This window comes from Leptodactylus fuscus, chromosome 4, assembly GCF_031893055.1.
Source record: "Leptodactylus fuscus isolate aLepFus1 chromosome 4, aLepFus1.hap2, whole genome shotgun sequence".
Taxonomy (NCBI): Eukaryota; Metazoa; Chordata; class Amphibia; order Anura; family Leptodactylidae; genus Leptodactylus; species Leptodactylus fuscus.
Genome location: NC_134268.1, coordinates 98,364,623 through 98,386,844, shown reverse-complemented (window position 1 = coordinate 98,386,844; position 22,222 = coordinate 98,364,623). Strand labels below are relative to the sequence as shown.

The 22,222-nt window shown below is 39.8% G+C and overlaps 1 protein-coding gene across 1 annotated transcript in view; it reads right to left on the bottom strand.

Annotated features, from left to right (window-relative positions):
* The window catches only part of CDKAL1 (CDKAL1 threonylcarbamoyladenosine tRNA methylthiotransferase), a 538,831-nt gene that overhangs the window by 425,641 nt on the left and 90,968 nt on the right, over positions 1–22,222 (bottom strand). The window contains exon 6 of the mRNA XM_075270938.1: positions 8,135–8,231. Coding sequence (XP_075127039.1) covers positions 8,135–8,231 — 97 coding nt within the window. The remainder of the gene's footprint in view (positions 1–8,134; positions 8,232–22,222) is intronic.

Here is a 22,222-nt window from a genome sequence, read left to right as displayed (position 1 = left end):
ATCTGTATTACTATGCAGCTGAAACATACTGAAATTTCCCCACCGTGGGACTATTAAAGGATTATCTTACCTTATCTTATTGGTAAATCTGGGCAAAGGTGTCTACACAGAAGTCGGTCATCACCATGTGTTGGTGGGGAGATCCAAGACACTTACTGTTTCTCCTAGGAGTCTGGTCAGGATTGACTCTGCTTTTTACTCAGAAACCCAGCACCAAACCACATAATCCTATACATTACAGAGCTTTGCTTCTTTCCCTCCATCATATCCTGAACAGACCAGATTGGGCAGAAGATATTACTCGACAAGTTCACTCCAATCACTGTGATACTGGAATATGTAAAAGATGCTTACATGACACCATATATCACGCCTATCTGCTTACAAAGGGAACAATAAACCAGAGGCACTGAACGGGGTGTGGGGAAACAGATATTCTAACTGTAGATTTCTTTAGGACCGCTTTCTTCCCTTTTGTCGGAACAGCACGCAACAAGTATGATGTTAAATGTTGCTTTCCGTCTATAAATTACATTTTCCATCAGAAATCCCAAAGTATTTGAAGTGGAATCACCCCCATGGCAAATGTTGCTTTAGAGAGGGCCGGCAGGCTTTTTAAGCCGGGGACAATTAATTCGGCTGCACTCCTTGAGATAAGTGGATGCCCTGCGTGATCCCACTATTGCTTGTAGCTTTAAAGCAAGACATGGCACCAGAAAGCCATAGTCACAAATAGCTGGCAAGTTGAAAGCTTTTCACCCTCATTCAAATCATCAGAACTAAATTTCGTTCCATTTGGTTTGGAGGGCAGGCTGGACTGCTGAAAACCTCACTTGCATCAATTTTAATTAAATTGCTTACTTCTCCTGAAAGTGTGTGCTCGTCTATGTGTTCATTTTCACTTCTCTCCTCTATAATTTTGAGGTTTAAGTCACCAGCAGAGAACAGAAATGTATTATTGCATATGAATGCCATGGAAACAGATGGCTTAAGAAAATGATTCACCACTGCATTAACGGAGAGAAAGTCGGTCTTTTCAGTCAGGGTAGTGGTTAAGAAAATGATATTTTTAAACCTCATCAAACCATTTGACTTATCGTTAAGTTCTAAAACTTTTATCTTCGTATTTGGTATATTTTATGTTATACCTGGTAGAATTAAAGGGTTTTCCTTTAATTCTTCATTTCGCTATATTAAAATTTGTAGACAAAATATTTTTGCAAATATATTAAAGGGATTATCCAATTACTAATATTGATGACCTAGCCTTAGAATAGATCATAAATATTAGATCTGTGAAGGTCCGACTCACAGAACCCCTGCAGATCAGCTACTCTGGGGCAGTGTAGCTCCCAGTAAGCAGCAACTTTAGAAACAAGCAATCAATATTAGAAACTGAATAATCCCTAAATATTTTTATTTCTAAGCATCTAGTGGTAACAGTCTTCTGTCTTGACAGGTTGTTAGTGGATACGACCAAGAATGCAGGACCTTTCTCTGGCCTGACTCTTATCAGAAACCCAGCCAGAATTTCTTTATAGTGGTGGGTTATCTTCTTGTACATGTACCATCTCTGCCCCATAGCCTGGATACAATAAGGATAAGAAGGAAAGGTATTATTTTCCACCTATAAACTGTACCCAGCATATGTATCAAGTAATAACCTTTTCTATGGGGTCCTTCACTAAGATTTCTGTTCCTGGAAAGTCAAAAATAGAAATTTTTAACATCTTAGATCATATTTTCACATTTACTTTAACTAGTCATGTGGGCAGAAAACAGCTTCATCTTGTTTAACTACTATATTATATAAAAATTATACAATTGCATTTTCTGGCTTTGATTAGTGGTTATTTTGTACATATAATAATTCACTTCGCTCAATGCCTCGATCTCAAATGAGAAGCTCACAAACATTCTGAAGGATCTTCTTAATGGTAAAGCCCCTGGTCTGGTTAGATTCATGTACTATTACCATAAAACATTTCAGGCAGACTTACTTCCCCACATGCAACACTTTTTCAATTCCTTTCTAGATGGTGCCCCCATCCCTTCCACATTATCCTGGTCCCTAAGGGCTAGTTCACACGTGGGCAAAGGGGAGGTTTTTGACAGCGGAATTCGCTTCAAAAACCTCTCCTTTAACATGGTGGTCTATGTAGACCACTAGCTTTTTTTTTCCTCCTAGCGTTTTCCGCCTGAAGAAGCGACATGACCTTTCTTCAGGCGGAAAACGCCTGAAGAATTGCATAGAAGTGAATGGGAGGCGAAAACCGCGCGGTAAAAAACCGCGCGGTTTTTTGCACACAAAACCGCGCGTTTTTTTGCAAAAAACCGCGCGGTTTTCGCCTGCAGTTTCTATAGCACATATAGGAAAAAAAAACCTAGCGAAAACCGCTAGCGAAAACCGCGTCAAAAACCTCGTCAAAAACCGCGTGGAATGCAAAAAACAGCGTCAAAAAAACTCCTCGAGGTTTTTTACCTCGCACAAATAAGCTAGGTGGTTTTCACGTGTGAACTGACCCTAAACCCAATAAAGAGCACCAAGAGTGCTCTAATTACCAACCTATCGCCCATTTCAACTCTTGCCTTAAAGTCATCACAAATGCTTTGTGTAATAAACTTACTGCTTGGCTTCCTTCCCTTATCCACAAGGACCAGGCAGGTTTTACCCCTTGTTGTCAGGGAGGGAGACAACACCAGGGCTGTGGATCTGATCAATGTGGCCAACCATACCGCAATACCTACCATTCTCCTGAGTCATTATGCCGAGAAGGCCTTCAATCACCTAGATTGGTCTTTCATGATTACCACCTTAAGAGAAATTTGGCTTCTCAGGGGCTTTTCTTTCAGTGGTTACTTTCTTCCCTCAGTTGTTGTTCAAGTCCCCTATACTTCATCCTTGTCCTACCCCATTCGCAATGGGACGCGCCCCCCCCCCCCCTCATTTTTGCTTTCAGCATAGAACGCCTAGCAACTAAAATATGTTCTAATTCAGATATTACAGGGGTGTTTGTGCGAAAAAGAGATTATAAAATCAGCCTCTTCACTGACAATGTTCTTCCAATCCTCACAATCCCCTAATGAACCTCATGAACACCCTATGTACAGTTAGTCAGTGGAAAGACCACTCTCTCTCTCTCTCCAGAAAAATGTCAACCTTTGTGACACTCCTGAAACTTGACAATAGGTTTGAGTAACTATCACTTACATAATTACAAATATCTGACTTAGAACTGTCTGTCTTCCATGATGTAAATAGGAAGATAGTGCCTCAGTCATGCAGCCCACTAAGGGGCGCTCCCTTTAACATCATGCCCGACCTTCCCAGAGGCCTTTGCTGCAATGATGTGGAATTTTACCAAGTACAGTCTCTCAGCCGAGGACAGCTGTTTCGATCTATTTGGATCTCTTCAGCCAGCGCCGCACCTCCCATGAGGCGACCTGAAGCGATCGCTTCAGGCAGCGCTATGCCAGGGCCTCGGAGAGGGCGGCATTTTTGCTGACCTAAGCCAGTCCAGGACAAGCTGTCCTGGACTGGATTAGGGTCACCTTCACTGAGCGGTGGATTGGGGAGGCTGCTGGAGCAGCGCTGCTCCAGCGGCCACCCCTCACGCTCAGGCAGAGAGCAGGTCCTCTCCCTCTGCCTGCTCTCTGCCTGCTAAAGACGCTCACTCCACTCGGCCCTGCCCCCTCCGCTCCGCCCCCTCCTCGGGGGCGGTTTTCTGATGTCTGCCTCAGGCGGCAGAAACCCATGGTTCACCTCTGTCTTCAGCCCAGCGTAGAGAAGACTGACTTGGCAGAGGTGACAGGCTTCTAGACAGGGTTAAGGGGATATAATCACTCCTTAGGGAGAGACCACCACGTAGTTGTGTGGAGTCTTATTAAGCCACAGACGCTCCACTGTGAGGGATCATGAGAAGAATATGCAAATCTGTCTTCCATGATGTAAATAGGAAGACAGTGCCTCAGTCATGCAACCCACTAGGGGGCACTCCCTTTAACATCATGCCTGACCTTCCCAGAGGCCTTTGCTGTAATGATGCGGGATTTTACCAAGTACAGTCTCTCAGCCGAGGACAGCTGTTTTGATCTATTTGAATCTCTTCAGCTCGGCGTAGAGAAGACTGACTTGGCAGACGTGAGAGGCTTCTAGACAAATACAAACCGCTGTTCTCAGCTGAGAGACTGTACTTGGTAAAATCCCACATAATTGCAGCAAAGGCTTCTGGGAAGGTCGGGCATAATGTTAAATGGAGCGCCCCCTAGTGGGCTGCATGACTGAGGCACTGTCTTCCTATTTACATCATAGAAGACAGATTTGCATATTCTTCCCATGATCCCTCACAGTGGAGCGTCTATGGCTTAATAAGACTTCACACACCTACATGGTGGTCTCTCCCTAAGGAGTGACAATATCCCCTTAGAACTGTCTAGTGACATATTTTCTTAGAACTGACTTAGAAAGGTCTAGTGATCTTTTCAAAACAAATTAAGTTTTATCATTTAACTTTTTTGTGCATTACAAACATTGGCCACTACTCATTTTTCTCACTAAAAACAAAATAGTAACAAGGCCTGCCCCCAGTGTAAGTCGACTGTTCTCTCCCAGTCCCCTAAACACACCCAAGTTCAGGTTGACTGCGTATGAATGAGAAAGGAGAAGGATGCTTCTGGCATCAGCTGCTGGGGTAGAGTGAAGAAGTTGCTATAAACATTAAGCAGTTGGCTAGTCGAATAAAAATTGCTTTGGCCAGCTGAAATTCACAGCATGTGTGTGTGGCGAGCTTAAAGTGGGGCTATCATGTTCAACGTGCCTTCCAAATCAGTAATAGTGCCATGGCAGGGATCTTTTATAGCAACAGAAACCTAACTTAGTGACCAAACCAATGGTGCAATATAGAGATAATCTTTCAATGAATACCTCCAAGTTGGAGTTACTTTTTTACATACAGATCTATGGAGAGGGGGTGTTCTCCCGGAAAAGCTGCAGATTCTAAACTCTACTACACTAGGAGTCAGGGAGCTCTTAATATTGCTATATTTCAAGGCAAGACTACCACTGAAACAAATAAGGAAATCAATTAACAGTCAGCCACTCTCCTCTCCATAGAGTTCTGTGTGAGAGGTGAATATGAAGACAGACAATATACCGAGAAACCTTCTGAGAGAAGAGGAGAGCAGCCCAATAGGTGGCGAAGGAAACTGATCTGGCTCATAAAATAATTCTCAAATTTTTGTTGTCACCTGTACAATATTCATTTCTGAAAGGTTTTCTAATAGAAAGGTACGCTTTAAACAACAGCTTGTTGGGTGGTAGAAGTGCTGCTATGAACTATAATGCATTAGAAAGGTAAACTATGAGAACTTCTTTTACATTTCTAATTCCTTTTAATGGAACTTTTGGTCCAACAAGGTCCATACAGCAGAGTTTGCTTGGTTTACATGTATTTTAAAAGAAATGTCTCAAAGGGGATCATAAGAAACAGGTAACAAAATTCTGTTACAAACTGCATCAAATTTATTATGTATTTTAGACACTTTCTATATTGACCTTAACAGTTGTTGCCAAGATGAGTGGTAATCAAACTAGTTATTTGCTCAAAATTTATCAAGCCAAAAAATTTTTATTTGTCCAAATTTACTACACTTTTTGTGGTAAATGCTGACAAACTACCAATTCTGCAGATAAACCCGTCTCAATGTTGCAGGCTCAGAACTGGAAAGTCGGGAGCGTTGAGCAGTGAGGCAAAATAACAAACCACTTAGAAAATGGACCCCTAATAAACAAACAATAATGAGAGAATTTTAGACTTTACATCCAACTGTGAATATCATTTAATTTTTTTCTTACTTCACACCATTCAGTACCCAACACTACTCAATTTAATATTCCTACCCAGAAAGGTCATCAATATCAGATATAATTCCTAACCTCAGCTAGGTTCTTGTTTAGAGTAATCACATTTTTAATATTATTCCAGCACACGGAATGCAAATGTAATCATGAATTCTAGGAGAGTATAATGGACGTCCATCCCCTTACAAATGCCTTTTTTATTTATCAAACTGAGAAGAACATGAGCCATTTCAACCTAAAAAGTCAAATGTAGAGTTTCTTGCCAGGCGCTGATTAATTTTGTCTGATATATTAGGTAAGCATACATTTGTGCCTTGATCAAGACCAGATCATGCACAGGCGCGACGGTGTGAAAGATTAAACTTTAAATATGTTTGCCAAACTTAATTCAGGTCATTACATCCGATGCACACGACCACCGCTCAGAAATCCAATTTTGTTTCTTATCCGACCCACGTCAACTGCACTTCCCCAACTGACCTTGGTTACAGATTTACAATACTGCTTCAGAGACAAATTTCCTGGACAGAGCATTTAGAGTGAAAAATGTTCTTTAATGCTCCAGTAATATACACACTGACCAAAAGGGAATAATATGGCAAAACAAAAAACATGAACGCAAAGTAAATCTGGATTCAGTAGGGACAGAATATGTATTCATAGTTCAATGAAACTTTTCATTTCTTATTTCTATGAAATGCATGTATTCAGAGTTAGAAGAATTTATTGAAAACTTTAGAAGCCAGGTACAGCCTCATAAATAGTCACATTGACTTATTGTAACAGAAAAATGTTCAAAAACAGCAATAAGAAGCACGCTTTATAAAAGAAAAAAAAAAAAAAAAAAAACACAGGAGTCAGCTGCAGGCTCATAAGTTATCTGGCTCCTGAGTTTTTAGCAGGCAACTCCACTCAGGCATAAACAAGATGTCCAGAGGGGGGAAATTTACTAAATGGCTTAGCAGGGGTTAAAAATACAAAAGGAGCAATACTACTCTCACTGATGCCCATTTCAAGGTCTACCAGGTTTCCATTGGTCTTTACTTCCATATCCCATCTGAAGACACAGGTAACGCCTGCTCAGCCAATCATTAGCAGCAGCAGCAATGGTCTGCCTCATGAGATGAATAGGTGAGATGGTACCTGAAAGTATAGACCAACAGGGGTCTGTATAGTCCAGGGAGTCCCCAGGACTTACCACTCAGGAGTTCTTAAAGTTACCCTAATACTTCAATATCCCCATATCAAATTCAGAGGTCTATGGTAATCTAGGTCTGACCTCTCTCTTTGATAAGTCAGGAGAAAAGCATTCTTATGAGGAACAATCTCTAGCAACTATCTTACGGAAATTAGCATAAAATTACTTTAAACAAGTAATTTATTTAAGACCGGTAAATTATTTTTTTGGCACAAAATGTGGTGTACAAGTAGCAAAAATAAAAAAAAGTCCCACAATGTGATAAAACTGAGCACGTTAGAAGTCAAGACAGATTGTAAAGACAAGATATCCAACAAATACCTAGGAAGGGAAACTAAAATAATGGTTTATCTGTAGGCAGCATATAGTAATAACTATAACATGCCTATAAATTCAAGCAAGCAATCTGAAAAGAGCGACAGGCCACATGAAAATGACATAGGTGTGTGAAACATTAATGCCAATAAGAAGCAATCATTTACACCAACTGCCTGCACAGCATATGGGAAGCGTTTCAGGGCTGGGACTGGAATTGGCACTTATTATGGAAGAATGTATTAGTGTTTAATTTAAAACCCCTTTATAAGCCAAGGCTTATAAATAAAACACTGGCACGCTCAACAAATACTACAGTTTTTATTTTGAGCGGCAAAAACAACATCCATGCATCTAGTGCCAACACCGTGCTGAGGTCTTGTTGTGAGTGTTGGAGGGATTAAAAAAAAAAGTCTCAGACTCAAGGGTTTTTTCTACCTGTAAAATAACATTATATGTTAGAATATAACATTAGACATCATCTGGGAATATGACCATGAAAATGACAATGTACAGGTACAAGTATGTTACTTTATATCCCAAACTATCAGACAGACAGACAGACCGGCAGCACAATAAAAGATTCCCACTCGTGCTGCCAGATTATAAAGCATACTGACAAGGTTAGAACTTTTTCAATGATTCCTGCCAGCCTAGAGTAAAATACAATATACAGGATCGGAATTTCTAGGTTTCTGTACAGTGTGTTCTGCGGATCCATATGTCAATTAGAAATGTCCTAGAGAATTCACTCATCTTACCCCAATTATACTGAGGCCTTTCAGGTAGTCTTGTCTTGGTTGAGCTTGGGGAACACATCCAGCCAGGACAACTTTTTTATTCTCCTCTTGTGCCTTTCTGCAATTAAAAAAACAAACAAAAAAAACCAAACATTATTATCTTACAGAACATGAAACAATATTCTGGAATAAGCAATTTAATGCTGGACATAACAGCCATTGTCAACAAATCATTTACAATACTGCATTGTGTGATGGGGTATGTCGGTAGTCATGTTATCTCCCATCCTGTAAATCACAAAATGGAGTCCCGTCGTGCGTCTATACTCATCATCTTTATGACCAATACAGATAGAAATATGGATATAAAAAAGTTTAAAAAGGGGCATCCTGGGTTTTTTGATTTCATTGGCTGCTTTGACAATAGTAAATCATACACTCTTCTAGTAAATCATACACTCTTCATATATATATCCATTTACATTTTGCTCACATACCTATATTGTATCAGTGTACAGTCTCTCACTAAAGAAAGGGACAGTTTTAGTCCTGTGTGATGCCATGGAACAGGACTAAACACGGAGTCAGTAATCCAACCCTAGGATAAATTTTCGTTTCAGACACAGGGTCTGTCTGAGATGCAACAAAGTGCAGACAGCTACATTATTATGATATGTGTGGCACCTTATATTAGCCGTATCTGTGTCTACCTGCAATGCTAGCATCCACCGGTGTGCAAGTGGCTGCATTATCACTATTATGCCCCATTTGGGCCTGTCTACATCCTCAAAGGAACCATTGCTTCAGCTCATCTCAGATAAACGTGGCCTCTTTCACATGATTTCTTATGACATCCTTAACAATGAGTTGTGTTGATTTTAGTATAGGACTTGATAGACATGGGGACCATTGATGTGGGATACAAGCTTGCATAATTTAGCCAAAATAGCAAATATGACATGATCATTAAAAAAATATATATATATATATATATATATATATATATATATATATATATATATATATATATTTTATATTGGGGGGGGGGGGGAGGAGGTTTGCAGGAAGCAGCCTGACCCTGTTCTGCTGGTGTACCAGCACTATGAATGTTGATAGGTGCTGGGCAGACTACCTGTTAGAAAAGCATGGGCGTCACTAATGGATCAGCCTACATTATTATGTGACTGGCACCTTATCTGAGTGCAGGGATTGTAGGCGTATGATTGTTTGCATCCACAGAATGCTCTAACTGTGCTATCCCTACTTTCTCTCTCTGTAATTTTTCAGTGATATGATCCTTGGGTTCTGGTTAAACATTGCTCGAGCTCTCCAAATGTGCAGTGTATAGAGCCCCACTTTTCCAGTACTGCCTAACTCAATGTTTAACACATCAAGCCATCCCAACCATTAACATATGCATAAAATAAAGCACAGAACCATTTATCCTCCATAGACAACAATAAATACAAAGAACTGCTCATGAGAGCTCTAAGGATTATAGGTCTGAGATCATTATGCCAAACACCAGTCCTGCCACAGATGTGAAACCAAAATTTACCAAATTTCCAGCCTAGGAGAATTAATGAATGGGAACTGTTCTTTTATGGTTTGGTATTTTCCCCAGTTCCAGAGAAATTAAGTCTTTATGCTACACATCGTGATCACATTTAATAAGGAACACACTCTTGACCTGACTCTTGGTTATCACCCCTTTAGTAACCAAGAGCTGACTTACATAAACCTACAGGGTAGGACATCGCTTTTTAAATGGTGGGCAATTAAAAAAGGAGGGGGAGAAAAAAGTGAAGGATCAAGGGCAGAATAGCAACCAAAGGTATATCTTTTAGCATTGTGTACTTGGTGACAGGTTCTCTTTCATTATTGTCTTCTGTGATTGTGGCCCTGCTGAAAATTGCCATTGCTGCCACTTGTAATTACATATAAAGTTACCCCGCACCTTGTATATTGCCTCTATACATTAGTTGTTTTGTGTAAGAAATGCAGCTAGAAAAGGGATAAAACAGTGAAAAATGAAGAAGATTTAATACTAGTTTGCTGGAAATAATGTACATTGATGTACCTGCTTCATTTATATCATATCTCCTACTTCCCAGCAGTTACAGCAGGAGAGACACTTGTACTTAAACTTCAACCCCAATGAAGTCGTGAAACTGTTACAACCTCGCCACCTAGTGGACATCCAGAGAAAGGAACTACTCTAAATGCCAAGAGGTTCAGTTCTTCACAATCATATCACTTGGGTTCACTTTAGGCCACTGTTAGAATTTATTATGCATTAAAGTACTGCATAAAATAAGCCATTATGTCCAATGTTATTAAAGGAAACAAAACAAAAACATGGATTGTAGCCAGAACTAAGTGAACTTGAAGCACTACCCAGCTTATTGCAGTTCATGTCTGGGATCTGCCTCTGCAAATGGTCAACTGTCTTAAATATCTTAAGAAAAAGCACAAGCTGTACAGAACAAGTACCATTATACTTCACCATGATGTGTATCGTAGTCAATACACACTAAACATCATGTGTTAGATGCTTTCTTCAGTTGATGTAGAACAGATAAATCAGAAGAAATAAACCTATACTTGGTAACACTTAGCACAATTTGTTCTATATATAAGTCTGCATATGACCTACTAGATTTATTAAATTGGCCAAAATAAATAGGGGGAAAAATAGATTTTAAAAAAGTTATGAAGCACCACCTGTTGCACAGAAATAAAAGAACACCCACAAGAACAATTCTGAAAATTTTATGCACATACAATAAGATCATTGTATGTTCTGTGTGAGAAGGTGACAACAGGCAGAGTGCTGAGGTCCCGCTATATCAGCAACAGCTTTCTGACTTATGAGTGGTCCAGGGCAGGTCTGGAACGGGCCTCAGCCCAGGTGTAGGTCCTGGGCTCGTTACTAGGCCACAAAATGCTGCAGAACCTGCACTTCATGGCAGATCACGGGTGCGAGAGGAAGTGTCTCGGTCTGGGTATTGTTTAGTTCAGGGTTCCTCAAACTTTTTAAACAGGGGGCCAATTCACTGTCCCTCAGACCACCGGAGGGCCGAAATATAGTTAAAAAAGGAAAAAAAAAAATGCAAGATTAAACGCTCCATAGTAGTTCCCCACCCCACCAGAATTATATGCTCAGTATCACACACACAGTATTATATGCTTCTCAGTACGCCCCCCCACAAACACACATAGTATTATGCATCAGGGCAGAAGTCACACTCTGCAGTCAGTGTAAGCTGTGCACCCATGAAGAGCTACCATTCCCAAGCAACCAGTCCTGGTATTTTTAGTGTTGACCAGCCTCTCCTCTGCGAGAAGAGCAGACCCTGACTTTCAGTGGCACGCCTGGACAGCCCACCTGACCGCAGAGAGAGACTACAGCCGCTTTTAGGGTCCATTCACACGGAGTAACGTGCCACAAAATAACGTGGCGTAGACGATCCAGGCTCCCATTGAAATCAATGCGAGCTTTTATGGCGCTCAAAATCTCACACGCCGTATACGTGCCAGGTCACGTGGCACGTTACTCCGTGTGAATGGACCCTTACTTAGCAATGATTGGGGTTCAAGAGAAAATTCCAACCTATTGAAGGATGCAAAAAGCTGGGAATGGTGAAGGTGGTGAAAGGTCTTCTTTGAAGGATGTTCTGGGTATATGTTGATGCAATGTGTCAGCATAACTTATTTTTATTTTAACTGTATTACAAATCCTGGGTCATAGGAGCCTCTTTTCCATTTCTCCAAAAATCTACATGAATGCCAAAACGTAGCAGTGGTGGCATAACCTCCCAACTTTCAAAAGAACAGAAAAAGGGTTCGTACATGCAGCACGCCATGCACTGTGGCAAATTTAGCTCCACTCACTTCTATGATCACCCTGGTCACTCATCCATTTTTGTATGTGCCCACACACAGTACAATGCTCCTACAGTATGAAGTCCCTCTCCGAGTGCCCCAGTTTAAACTGGGGGAAACTAGAGGGGGATACTAAACTGGGGGTTACTGGATTGGGACATTAAACCGTGAGGGCAACTGAAGAGTGACATTAAACTGGGGGCAACTAGAGGCAGACATGTCCCCCTCCAGCTACCCCCACAGTTTAATGTCCCCCTCCAGTCACCCCCACGGTTTATGTCCCTCTCCAGCTGCCCCCAGTTTAATGTTCCCTCCCAACTTGCCCCCAATTTAATGTCATTCTCTATCTGCCCCCACTTGAATGTCCCCTCCTTCATCTACCCCCAATTTATCATTTAAGTAGAATAAAAAGTCACAGAAGATTGTCTGGCTCTGAACTTCTAATACAAGAAACAAGACGCCATACGACTGAGAATTACAGAAGCTATGTTTACTTTCTCCAAAACCTGTTTACTCCGCCTCAGTAGAAACATTGCAAAATAGAGGAAGTGCTGCGTTCACATGTTTCTACTACAAACAGTAAGACAATAATAACAAGTACAACGTTCATACATCTGTCTTCTGACATGCTTAACCTTTCTACACCCAGCTCCAAAACAACTAAATATGCTACAGGGTTACAGACTAATCCTTCCACACCAAGACACTTCTCTTTCTTGTAACCATACTTCCTAGTTTAATGGAATAAAACCTCCATATACTTCTTTCCAGCGTGGCCCTATAAAGTGGTTCAGTTTGCTACAAGTTCATTTCTTTGGTCTTGTTTTCTTCCATTTGACAAGATACATCAACTCTGATGGCATGAGTTTAGAATTGGCAAAGACAATGAAATCATTGCTGGTCCATCTATTAAGAAGTTAGAAGGGAATGAACAGCCTAAAACATTATCACTAGCATAAAACCAAACCTCTGACTAGGCTACCTCATGGCCCAGAAAGTAGTACCGCACATTATGCCGCATGCTCCACTTCCCCAGTACATATGCTCTCCTTGAGTTTGCCATCTGAAGCAGCACTGCCATGTGTTAAGACAGCAGAGAGATCCCTGTGCCAGGCAAATAAGCCTTGGTTGTCAACCTTGGCACCAGTGCAGGGGATTTCTGAAAACAAGTAAGAAGACGGACCTATGTAAACATGAAAGAGGCCGAATACAAGTCTCTTGAAACAACTGATCCAAGACTCAAACCGCCACCAATCTATCCTAGGGATAGGCCATCTAAACTGCTATTAAACCTCTATAAACGAACAGACTCTGATCATGTCTGTATAGTTAGGCCAAAAAATTTGACACTAACACAAATTTTGGTTTTCAAACAGTTTGCTACTTCAGTGAATTTAGATCTTCCAGGCAGATATTTCTGAAGATATGGTTTCGGAAATATAATTAGAAATGTATGGAATACGTTAAAACTTTCATTTACAAATACATCAAGTTCATACAAAGACTCAATAAGGACCCTTATATTTCAAGACTTCTGCAATTCACCCTGGCATGCTGGATATCACAGCTTGGAATTTATCTACCTGTTCTAAGAGGAGTAGCCACGAGTTCTCAGTGGGACAGAGATTTGGGGAGTTTCCTAATAATGTACCCAAGATTTCAAAGATTGGTCACCGAACTATTGATTTATTACTTTAGCCTTGAGACATGGTGTTCCATCAGTCTGGAAAAAGCATTATACATCACGACATTGCTCCTGGATCACTGGGTGAAGTTGCTCTTGGAGAACATTGAGCGACCATTCTTTATGTATGGCAGTGTTTTTAGGCAAAATTGTGAGTCGGCCCTCCCTCTTGAATGAAAAACAACCCCATACATCAACAGTCTCAGGATGCTGTACTGTTGGAATGACTACTCATAGAAGCAAATACCTTTTCTTTTCCACATAATCATTCTTCCAGATGCCCCAAACAATCTAAAGTGGACTTCGGAGAACATAAGTTTACCCCAGTCCAATACCCGTACTTCCTGCACAAGGTCAGTCTATTCTTGAGGTTTTTCGTGAAACAAGGTAGTCACACTAGAAGTGATAAAATAATTCTTCCAGAAACTAAGTTATTCTGACTCACTTGAAAACAGGGGTGGCCTAAATACAACAAAATGTGTCAACTTAAAGGTTTTTCACATACAAGTCCTTATACATTCTTCCAATCAAAGGATCAGAAAATTGTTCAGAAAGACGACCTGTATTGTCTAAAGATGGACAGCGACAAATTCACTACAACAGGGCCCTTCAGGTATCTGATGCTTCCTTCGTGACATCGCCAGACAAGACAGGCCTGCTTGCAGTAGCTTTCATCCACACTGGACTTCCAATACAAATAGCAACTATAAAGAATTAGAGACACATCTTCACCTGTAACCCTAAGTAAAAAGCAATAAAGCCTCAGCATTTGGAGAAAAAAAAAAAATATTAATGGTATTTAATGTTGTTCTAAGAAACAACAAAAGCCAACAAAATAACTTGTTACTTGTAAATTCAAGGTAGCTGAGGATGGGTATTAGAAAGGCTTTTATCCTTCAGAAGATGAATGCTAATAAGAAGAATACCTTGTGGAATCTGGAAGAGGGAAGAATAAATACATTTCCCTTACACATCCTTCTTATTCCTCAATTAAAAGAACTTTACCTTGAACCATTATTTTAATTGAATCAATGAACGGTTTCTGGAAATTTACTGCCATCAAAAAATTCCTGTACATGACACGGATCTTAACAGAAATGAAATTAGAATATTCTGCATCCCCCTCTCCTAATAACCAACACCCTAAACACGCAGAAGATCAAAGTCAACAGATTGGGGAGGGGGGATTTTTGGAGAATTGTACAAAGTTTATGCAGTCACTGACAAAAGAAAAAAAACAGTGATAGATAAGCGTAAGTCAGATGTAGAAATGCTTCTATAACAGAAGGAAGGGGGGGGAGGTTTGGAGAAAAAGCCCAGATCAAATATTTTAACATGATAGAAATAAATGAAAGCGTGACCAGACTGAATAATCAGTCATTTGTGGTAATTCTGCTTAGGCCGCTACTCTTCTCAATAGGGTATTCTAGAGATGATATCACTAGGGCACGCTTTAAAGAATCATTCAGCTGAATAGTTGTGGCAGAGCTTTACTGTATTCGAGGTGATATTTGGCATCTGAACCTGAGCTGGGGAGAGGAATCGCCTTTCATCCGCTCTGTGATTTAATGTGCTGATTTAATTACAGGCTTACAGAATTAATAATGATTCCCGAATGGCAGTCAGATTCAACATATTAGGATTCTGACAGATACATGTCTTAGAACCCAATTTAGGTTGCACAATTTACATTATTATTTTTTCGCCATTATTACAGATACCTGACTTCAGGGCAGGAGCGCCAATTTGGAGGCGATGTACAAATAAAGCAAAGTGAGAAGGCTAAAAGCTCACGTTTCAGAGAAGTATATCAAGCACGGAGATAGTTGCACACTACTATCTTACATGAAAAATATCAAATGGTCATTTTCTATAGCAATAGTTAGATTACTAAAACTGCATTTCAGAGAAAAGTAAAATAGATACAGCCCATATTGTAGCCCATCCAAAAAAATTAATTTCAAGAATAATTAAATTACTATTTCTCATAAACATACATAACCAAAAAAAATAACTAATTAGAACACATAGTTACTCAGCCAAGTATTAGCTTTCTGGCCATATCCACATCAGAGTCAAAGGCTCCACCAGCAACAGCAGTCTCAAACCACTTCATATTTCCAAAATTATGGACTCAATGACTGCACCTAACAAACCCATAATAAGTCAATGGGGTTCATTGGGAGCTGATGGTGTCTGTAATGCAACACATACAGCAACAAATGGCCTCTGTTTAATATGTCTTCAATAGTTTTTCATATGGACCTCCTATGTACATTCATACAAAAGCAAACTGTGGCATGGTTCACTAGATGTTGTATTAGATGTTCTATTCCTCCCCCACGAAACTGCACAGCAGCAACTTCTCAATACAAAAACAAGGGAAATAATGTAGTGCAGGACTTCACAGAAAGAAGCCAAAATTAGTTAATAAAATCTTACTAATATTATAAATGTGAAAGTTTGGATGCTTGTGTGTTTGTTACTCGATCACGCAAAAGCAGCTAAACCGTTTTGGATGAAATTTGGTACATAGATAGTTTGTAACCTCGATTAGCACAGAGGCTTTTTATCCCGGTAAATCACATGGCTTCACAACTGTTATGAATTTATGTTCATATACTACATTAAACTGCTCATGGCAACAGGCTGATAAAGCCAGGTCTGTTATCTCTCTATGTAAACACACAGATAACACTGAGTCCATTGTGTACAAGCATTTGCATATTATCTGATCTGCTCCAGGCAGCGTGCTAAAACACCTTTAATCCAAATTGGCAGTCAAACAATGAGAGCTATGAAGGTAGCCAAAAGTCAAAAGAGTTCTCCTCAAGTGGAGCTCAGGGGGATCATCAACGCCAACAACACACTCATTATAGGCGTCAATCACGGGCACAGCACGAGGAAAAAGTTCAGCAGCAGGCCAGCTTAAGAGCTGCCGAAACGCCGAAGCAGGTGGATCATCGACAGCAGCAATTTGCTGAATATAAGTGGATCATCAAAGCCAACAACACGCAGACGAAGTCACGTTCAGAGGCTAGTATGCTATAAATTATTTGCTGCAGATTTCAGGGGCTGATTCAGTCGCAGAGTCCGCAGCTCAAGTCTCCCTGCTGATAAGGCCCATTTAGCTTATGGCAGAAAATTAAGAGGAACCAGAGACAGATTAACGCCTCAAATTCTTGTTCACTTCATACCCTTAAAGTCTTATTCTTAACTGCTTCCTGACATCCGCTGTAATAGTACAGCCGATGTCAGATATTTAAATTTGGAGGCCACCATGTCTCTGCTGTATTATACAGCAGAGACCCGGCACTATTGCCTGCATCAAAGACCATGGCTCCTTGATCAAAACTGATGAGATGCCAAACTCCCGATGGTGAAGGGCACTGACGTTTTGGGTAGTATCGCTGGCTCATGGGAGCAAGATACATAGGTTCCTAGGGGCCTCCTGACTGCCTATGAAAAGATCCCATAGGAACTACTATGCAATGTTCTGCAAAAGCTTCAAAGCCACGTAATTTTTAACACATTTTTACAATTGAGTTGTCTGTTTCACATGGACCCAAAAAAAATGGAAACAAAAGCTAAACAAAACATTATATGTACCCCATAATGGTGGCAAATGAAAATACAACTAGTTATGCATAAAATAAGCCCTAACATAGCTAATGTAGTAAAAAAAAAAAAAAAAAAAAAAAAAAATTATACATTTTGGAAGACAGGGAAAATATGAAAAAAGTCGCCGAACAATAATGTACAAACTACCCTGCATTATTAAGGGTTAAAGAAGTGGTCATCTTTTGAAGGGATCTCCATCTATAGGATGCTGGAACCTCCGTGAATCCTCGACCCTGTTCATTTTCTATGGGACCACTGGAGAAAGTGGAATACAGTACTGAGTGTATAATTTACTGTACATTGGAATGCCATGTACTACAGGGCTATATCATAACACATGGGGGATTTAAACATCTACCTAAATTATGCAGCTTTTACTTTTTATTGTTTATGCCAAAAGATAATATTTTGTTCCAATTTTGAAGTAATGCTATAACCACAGCTGGAGAGTCACACGCAGAAGAGAGTCACCTATATGCTCTCCTCTGAGCCACAAAGGAACATAGCCTATACATGGAAATGTTATTAGCTTATAGATATTCTTGGACATTTCCAGGACATTACAGTGTAAGAGCTCACCTACTCGGGAGACACGTTGGTGAGCGCTGCTGTTTTTCTCAGTAATTGTATAATTAAGAACAGTCTTATGATCGAATTGGACGATATGTCAGGAGTGACTCATTGGTGGTTTTGCAAACAAAACTGGTTTTAAAAAGGGGAAAAAAACACCTCAAGGCAGAGCTATGGCATAACACTGCTGAATAGCTCATTATTGAGGAGGATTTAGATTCAGTCTACTGTAACACTCTCAAACTCTTATCTAATTTCTATTATGTAAAGGCTGTGCCCACCAAGGGAGTATGACTGCAGAACCCAGAAGTCGACCCAATCAAACCAAGAGTCCGGATTTGTGCAGCTTACCTTTTGTTCCTCTTTGGTGAGCATGCATGGGATATAGGTAAGGTACTAAGACGCTCCCCATGAATAAAGAATACACAAAATTTCAACATTTTAATAAGTTTAGAACATGTGTAGAACATTTCATTCCTATAATGGAAGTAAAGCCTAAAAGCTATTCAGAACATATGCACTGTCACCACTCACACACTCAAGGATCAGGCTGGGAGGCTCAAAAACAGATCATATTAGATAAATATTAAACAGGCATTAACTGGTTTAAAGGGGTTTTCCCCATCTTCTTGTTTCAGCTTGGCCTGCAGTGTCTGCTTCTCACTTCCTTTATTTCTCCCTCCTCTCCTGAACAGGACACACAATCCTTCTGCAGATCAGATAATATGCAGATGCTTGTACAGAAGGGCACAGCATTATCTGTGTGTTTACATACAGAGATAACAGACTCCCTTTATCAGCAAACTGCAATTAGCTAAACTACTGTCATGCCAGCACTGAGTAAGTGACATCACTTTTCCTATCTCCCAGGTCACACTGTGTAAACAATGGAAGGAATAAGGTCACATTGCAGGCAAAGAAAGCAGAATTTCTAAAGCAATATATTTAGGCAAAGTTTTCAATTTACATAAGCTAACAGTATAGATAATATCCTTGAGATGGGACAAACCCTTTAAAGACCAATTCCTGGCTATGTTGGATGGTTTTACCCATACATCTTCCATTACTGAATCATCAGAAGGTAATGGATATACAAAGTTTGATTAACTTCCAAAACACATATCACTTTCTCCATAATAGATGTGAAAGCCCCAACCCATCAGCCAGTATAATTTATAAATGACTGCCTTGGAGAAGGTGGCTGTCAATCTGTTCCTGATTCACATCACCCCTATTACAATGTAGAAATCAATACTTTTTTCCAGAGTCTAAAACCACACTGACTGACAACTCCTGTGGGACGCGGATCCCTTTACTAAACCAGTCTGAACTTAGACTTTCCACATAACCATACAATCCCAGCAACCCAACTCCTTATAAGAAACCGATCATTAGCCCCATAAAGTGCCTAAGATTGGTTCCATTTCAGCAGTAGTATAAAAAGTACATAAAATATCCCTCACCTATCCATATATAGCAGTGCATGTATGTATGAGTAGATAAACCTTTTTAGCATCTATACTAACACATGCATGCTTATGGTAAGAACACAAAATGGAACCAGCAATTTATAAAAATAAAAAATAAAACTATTTTCTAACCACACATCAGTCTGTGGATCAGGTTATGAGGCAATAAGGGCAGAGTTACGGGCGAACATTTGGCAACAGCAATTCAAAGCATTTGTATACCAAATAAGAAGAGTTCAGAAACAATTTGTTTCTATTGTACACAGTAAAATTACAATCCTAAAAACAATCAACAATGAATGCGATAGGAAAGCACCTGCTCACCTGCTTCTTGGTCAGGGCAAGTATTCAGTATACTATAAAACAGTAAACACAGGCAGCTGCAAAGTGAATGCACTTAACAGGTTATTATAGGGTAAAATTCATTTTCTGAACAGTGTTTCCACAGTGGGATGTCATCACATTTGTGGCACCACATATACAGTTCGGCTTGATGGTAGCAGGTTTCAGAAAGGTTAGGACAGCCTAGTCACTAATGTACACCAATCTGCTTATTGTTCTAAACAAAACAAAAAACTGCTTTTATTCTGAAGTGCCACATTTTCAGTTGAATGTTAGTGTGACCCATCTGTGGCAGAGATGGGGATAACTGCTCCCTGTGCTGAACCCTACAGCCGTATCTTACAGTCACGCAGTGTTACTCTATGCCGTTTTCGTAACTCCCCTAAAAAATAAGAGCTAAAGCAACTCCCTAGCACTGCTTAGCAGCTTTATTTCTGTAGCTTCACAGTTTCTGAAAGTGATCAAGATAGGAATAACCCTTAAAAGTTTTCACCACCCTTCCTTTCTACTTCCAGTGTACACAGACACGGCCCCTACATGCTGCACAATCATTGGCCAAAACACAGACCATTTTGGGTAGGACAAAACAGCATACATTCACCTCAAACTATACTGAAAAATGTAGTCAACCAACCCTCGCCATTCAACATTTGCAAAAAAATAAAAATAAAAATTGTTAAAAAGAGGCATTCAGCTTCAGGCATTTAACTTGAGGGCATAAGTTTGGAGAGAAGATGTCAAACAGCCCAACAAACCTAATGCCTATAAGCCAGCGTTTCCCAAACTGTACTCCGCGGAGCAACAAGTGCTCCACGATATGGCGATAAAAAACAGTTAACAATATTTAAAAAAAAAAAAAAAAAAAAAGATAAATGCGAAGGGTTTCAAAATTAAAATACTGGTTCACATGCACTCCTAATATTCTACTGGCACGGCACTATGGTCTGTTCAGCGGATTAAAGCTTCACGGTCGGACGGCACTTCCAAACTGGTCTCAGCCATCCTTTCCGGCTTAATACGCCAGTCTTGTATATATTTGCCAAACAAACTGTACCCATGGCGAAAGTGCTTTAGTCAAATTTCACGCTTGTATTGTGCGGTCACTCGATCCTTGCTGTGTCAGTTTAGTCCGCGCAGTATGTGCAGTTATTTGCCACGTGTTATCCGAAAAACATTCCTAATTTGGTTGTTCAGCAATGGGTCGCTGGTTGAAGACTAGATCCTTCAGAAAAGCAGTTAATACCACTGACACAGATCCTCCAGTAGGAGCAGCGGCATCAACATCCAACAGGTATGTTCTTCTTGCTTTTGCAACAACATACTTATGTGAAGCAGCATTCTCCGCCTATGTGGCCACTAAAACAAAAAATAGATCTCGACTGAATGCGGAACCTGACATTCGATTGCAGTTATCGCAAATTAAACCAGATATTGCTAAACTGTGCAAATCAAAGCAGCCTCATTCTTCACATTAAAATGAAGACATTAAGCTTTTTAGATTTAAGAAATAGGATCTGTGTTTTCAGGATTTTTGTTTTTCGTCATATGTAAAGATATTTTTTTATTTTATTTTATTTATTTATTTTTAACTGTGACTGAAAAAGAAAAAAATTTGAATAAAGTTAATACAAAATGTAATATCTAATATCAATTCAATAGAAATCCCCCCTCCCATCGTTAATATCGCCCATTATCTTTGGCACCTATGTAGGTTTTAGGTAAAATATGTTAAGTGCTCCCTACAGAATGTCTGTCCTGAATAGTGCTCCTCAACTCAAAGTTTGGGTAACGCTGCTATAAGCAATGTGATCCAAGCCCAAGACTACCAAGGACAGCGTGATTTCTGTTGGTTTTTACACCTTGGGTATGTTCACACTAAATATTACTGCAGGTTGCACCTCCTGGTTTTGTGCAAACTCCACTCTATATGTTTAGAATAACATACGTGAAATCTAATAAAGCCATATACATCTTGAGTATTTAATAGCAAATTCTGGCAGTTTATTCTATGAAGTCATTGTATTATGAAAAGTGTCTCCTTATATAGTCTGTGCTCATTTGTAGACTTTCACAATGTAAATGATTAATTGCAGTAATACACCTAATAAAAAAGCCTAACATTCATTATGGAAATTTATCAATATACAGACAGCATACCAAAGAATTGCGGCTCAAAGTCTGCAAATACAAAGACACTAACAAACTAGAACAAACACAAATTGTGTATTTCAGCAAGAGATATAAACTGAATAAATGAGTCAGAATTAAAAGGGATGGCCACTTAAACATTACTTTCCAAAAGTTCTAATATAGTTAATACAAGTTCACAGCCATTGAACCACACTGAGCAGTGCCACCAACATATTTAGTACAATCCGTTTCCTTCTTTGCATTGCTTTGGTACTGAATATAGTCGTGGATGGAGGAAGAGATAACCAAACCGATACACAAGATCCTTTCATTTATTAACACTGCAAATGGCATTTCACATGCTTGAGTCATGCATCTGGTCATGTAATCCACCAACAGTGGTCATAT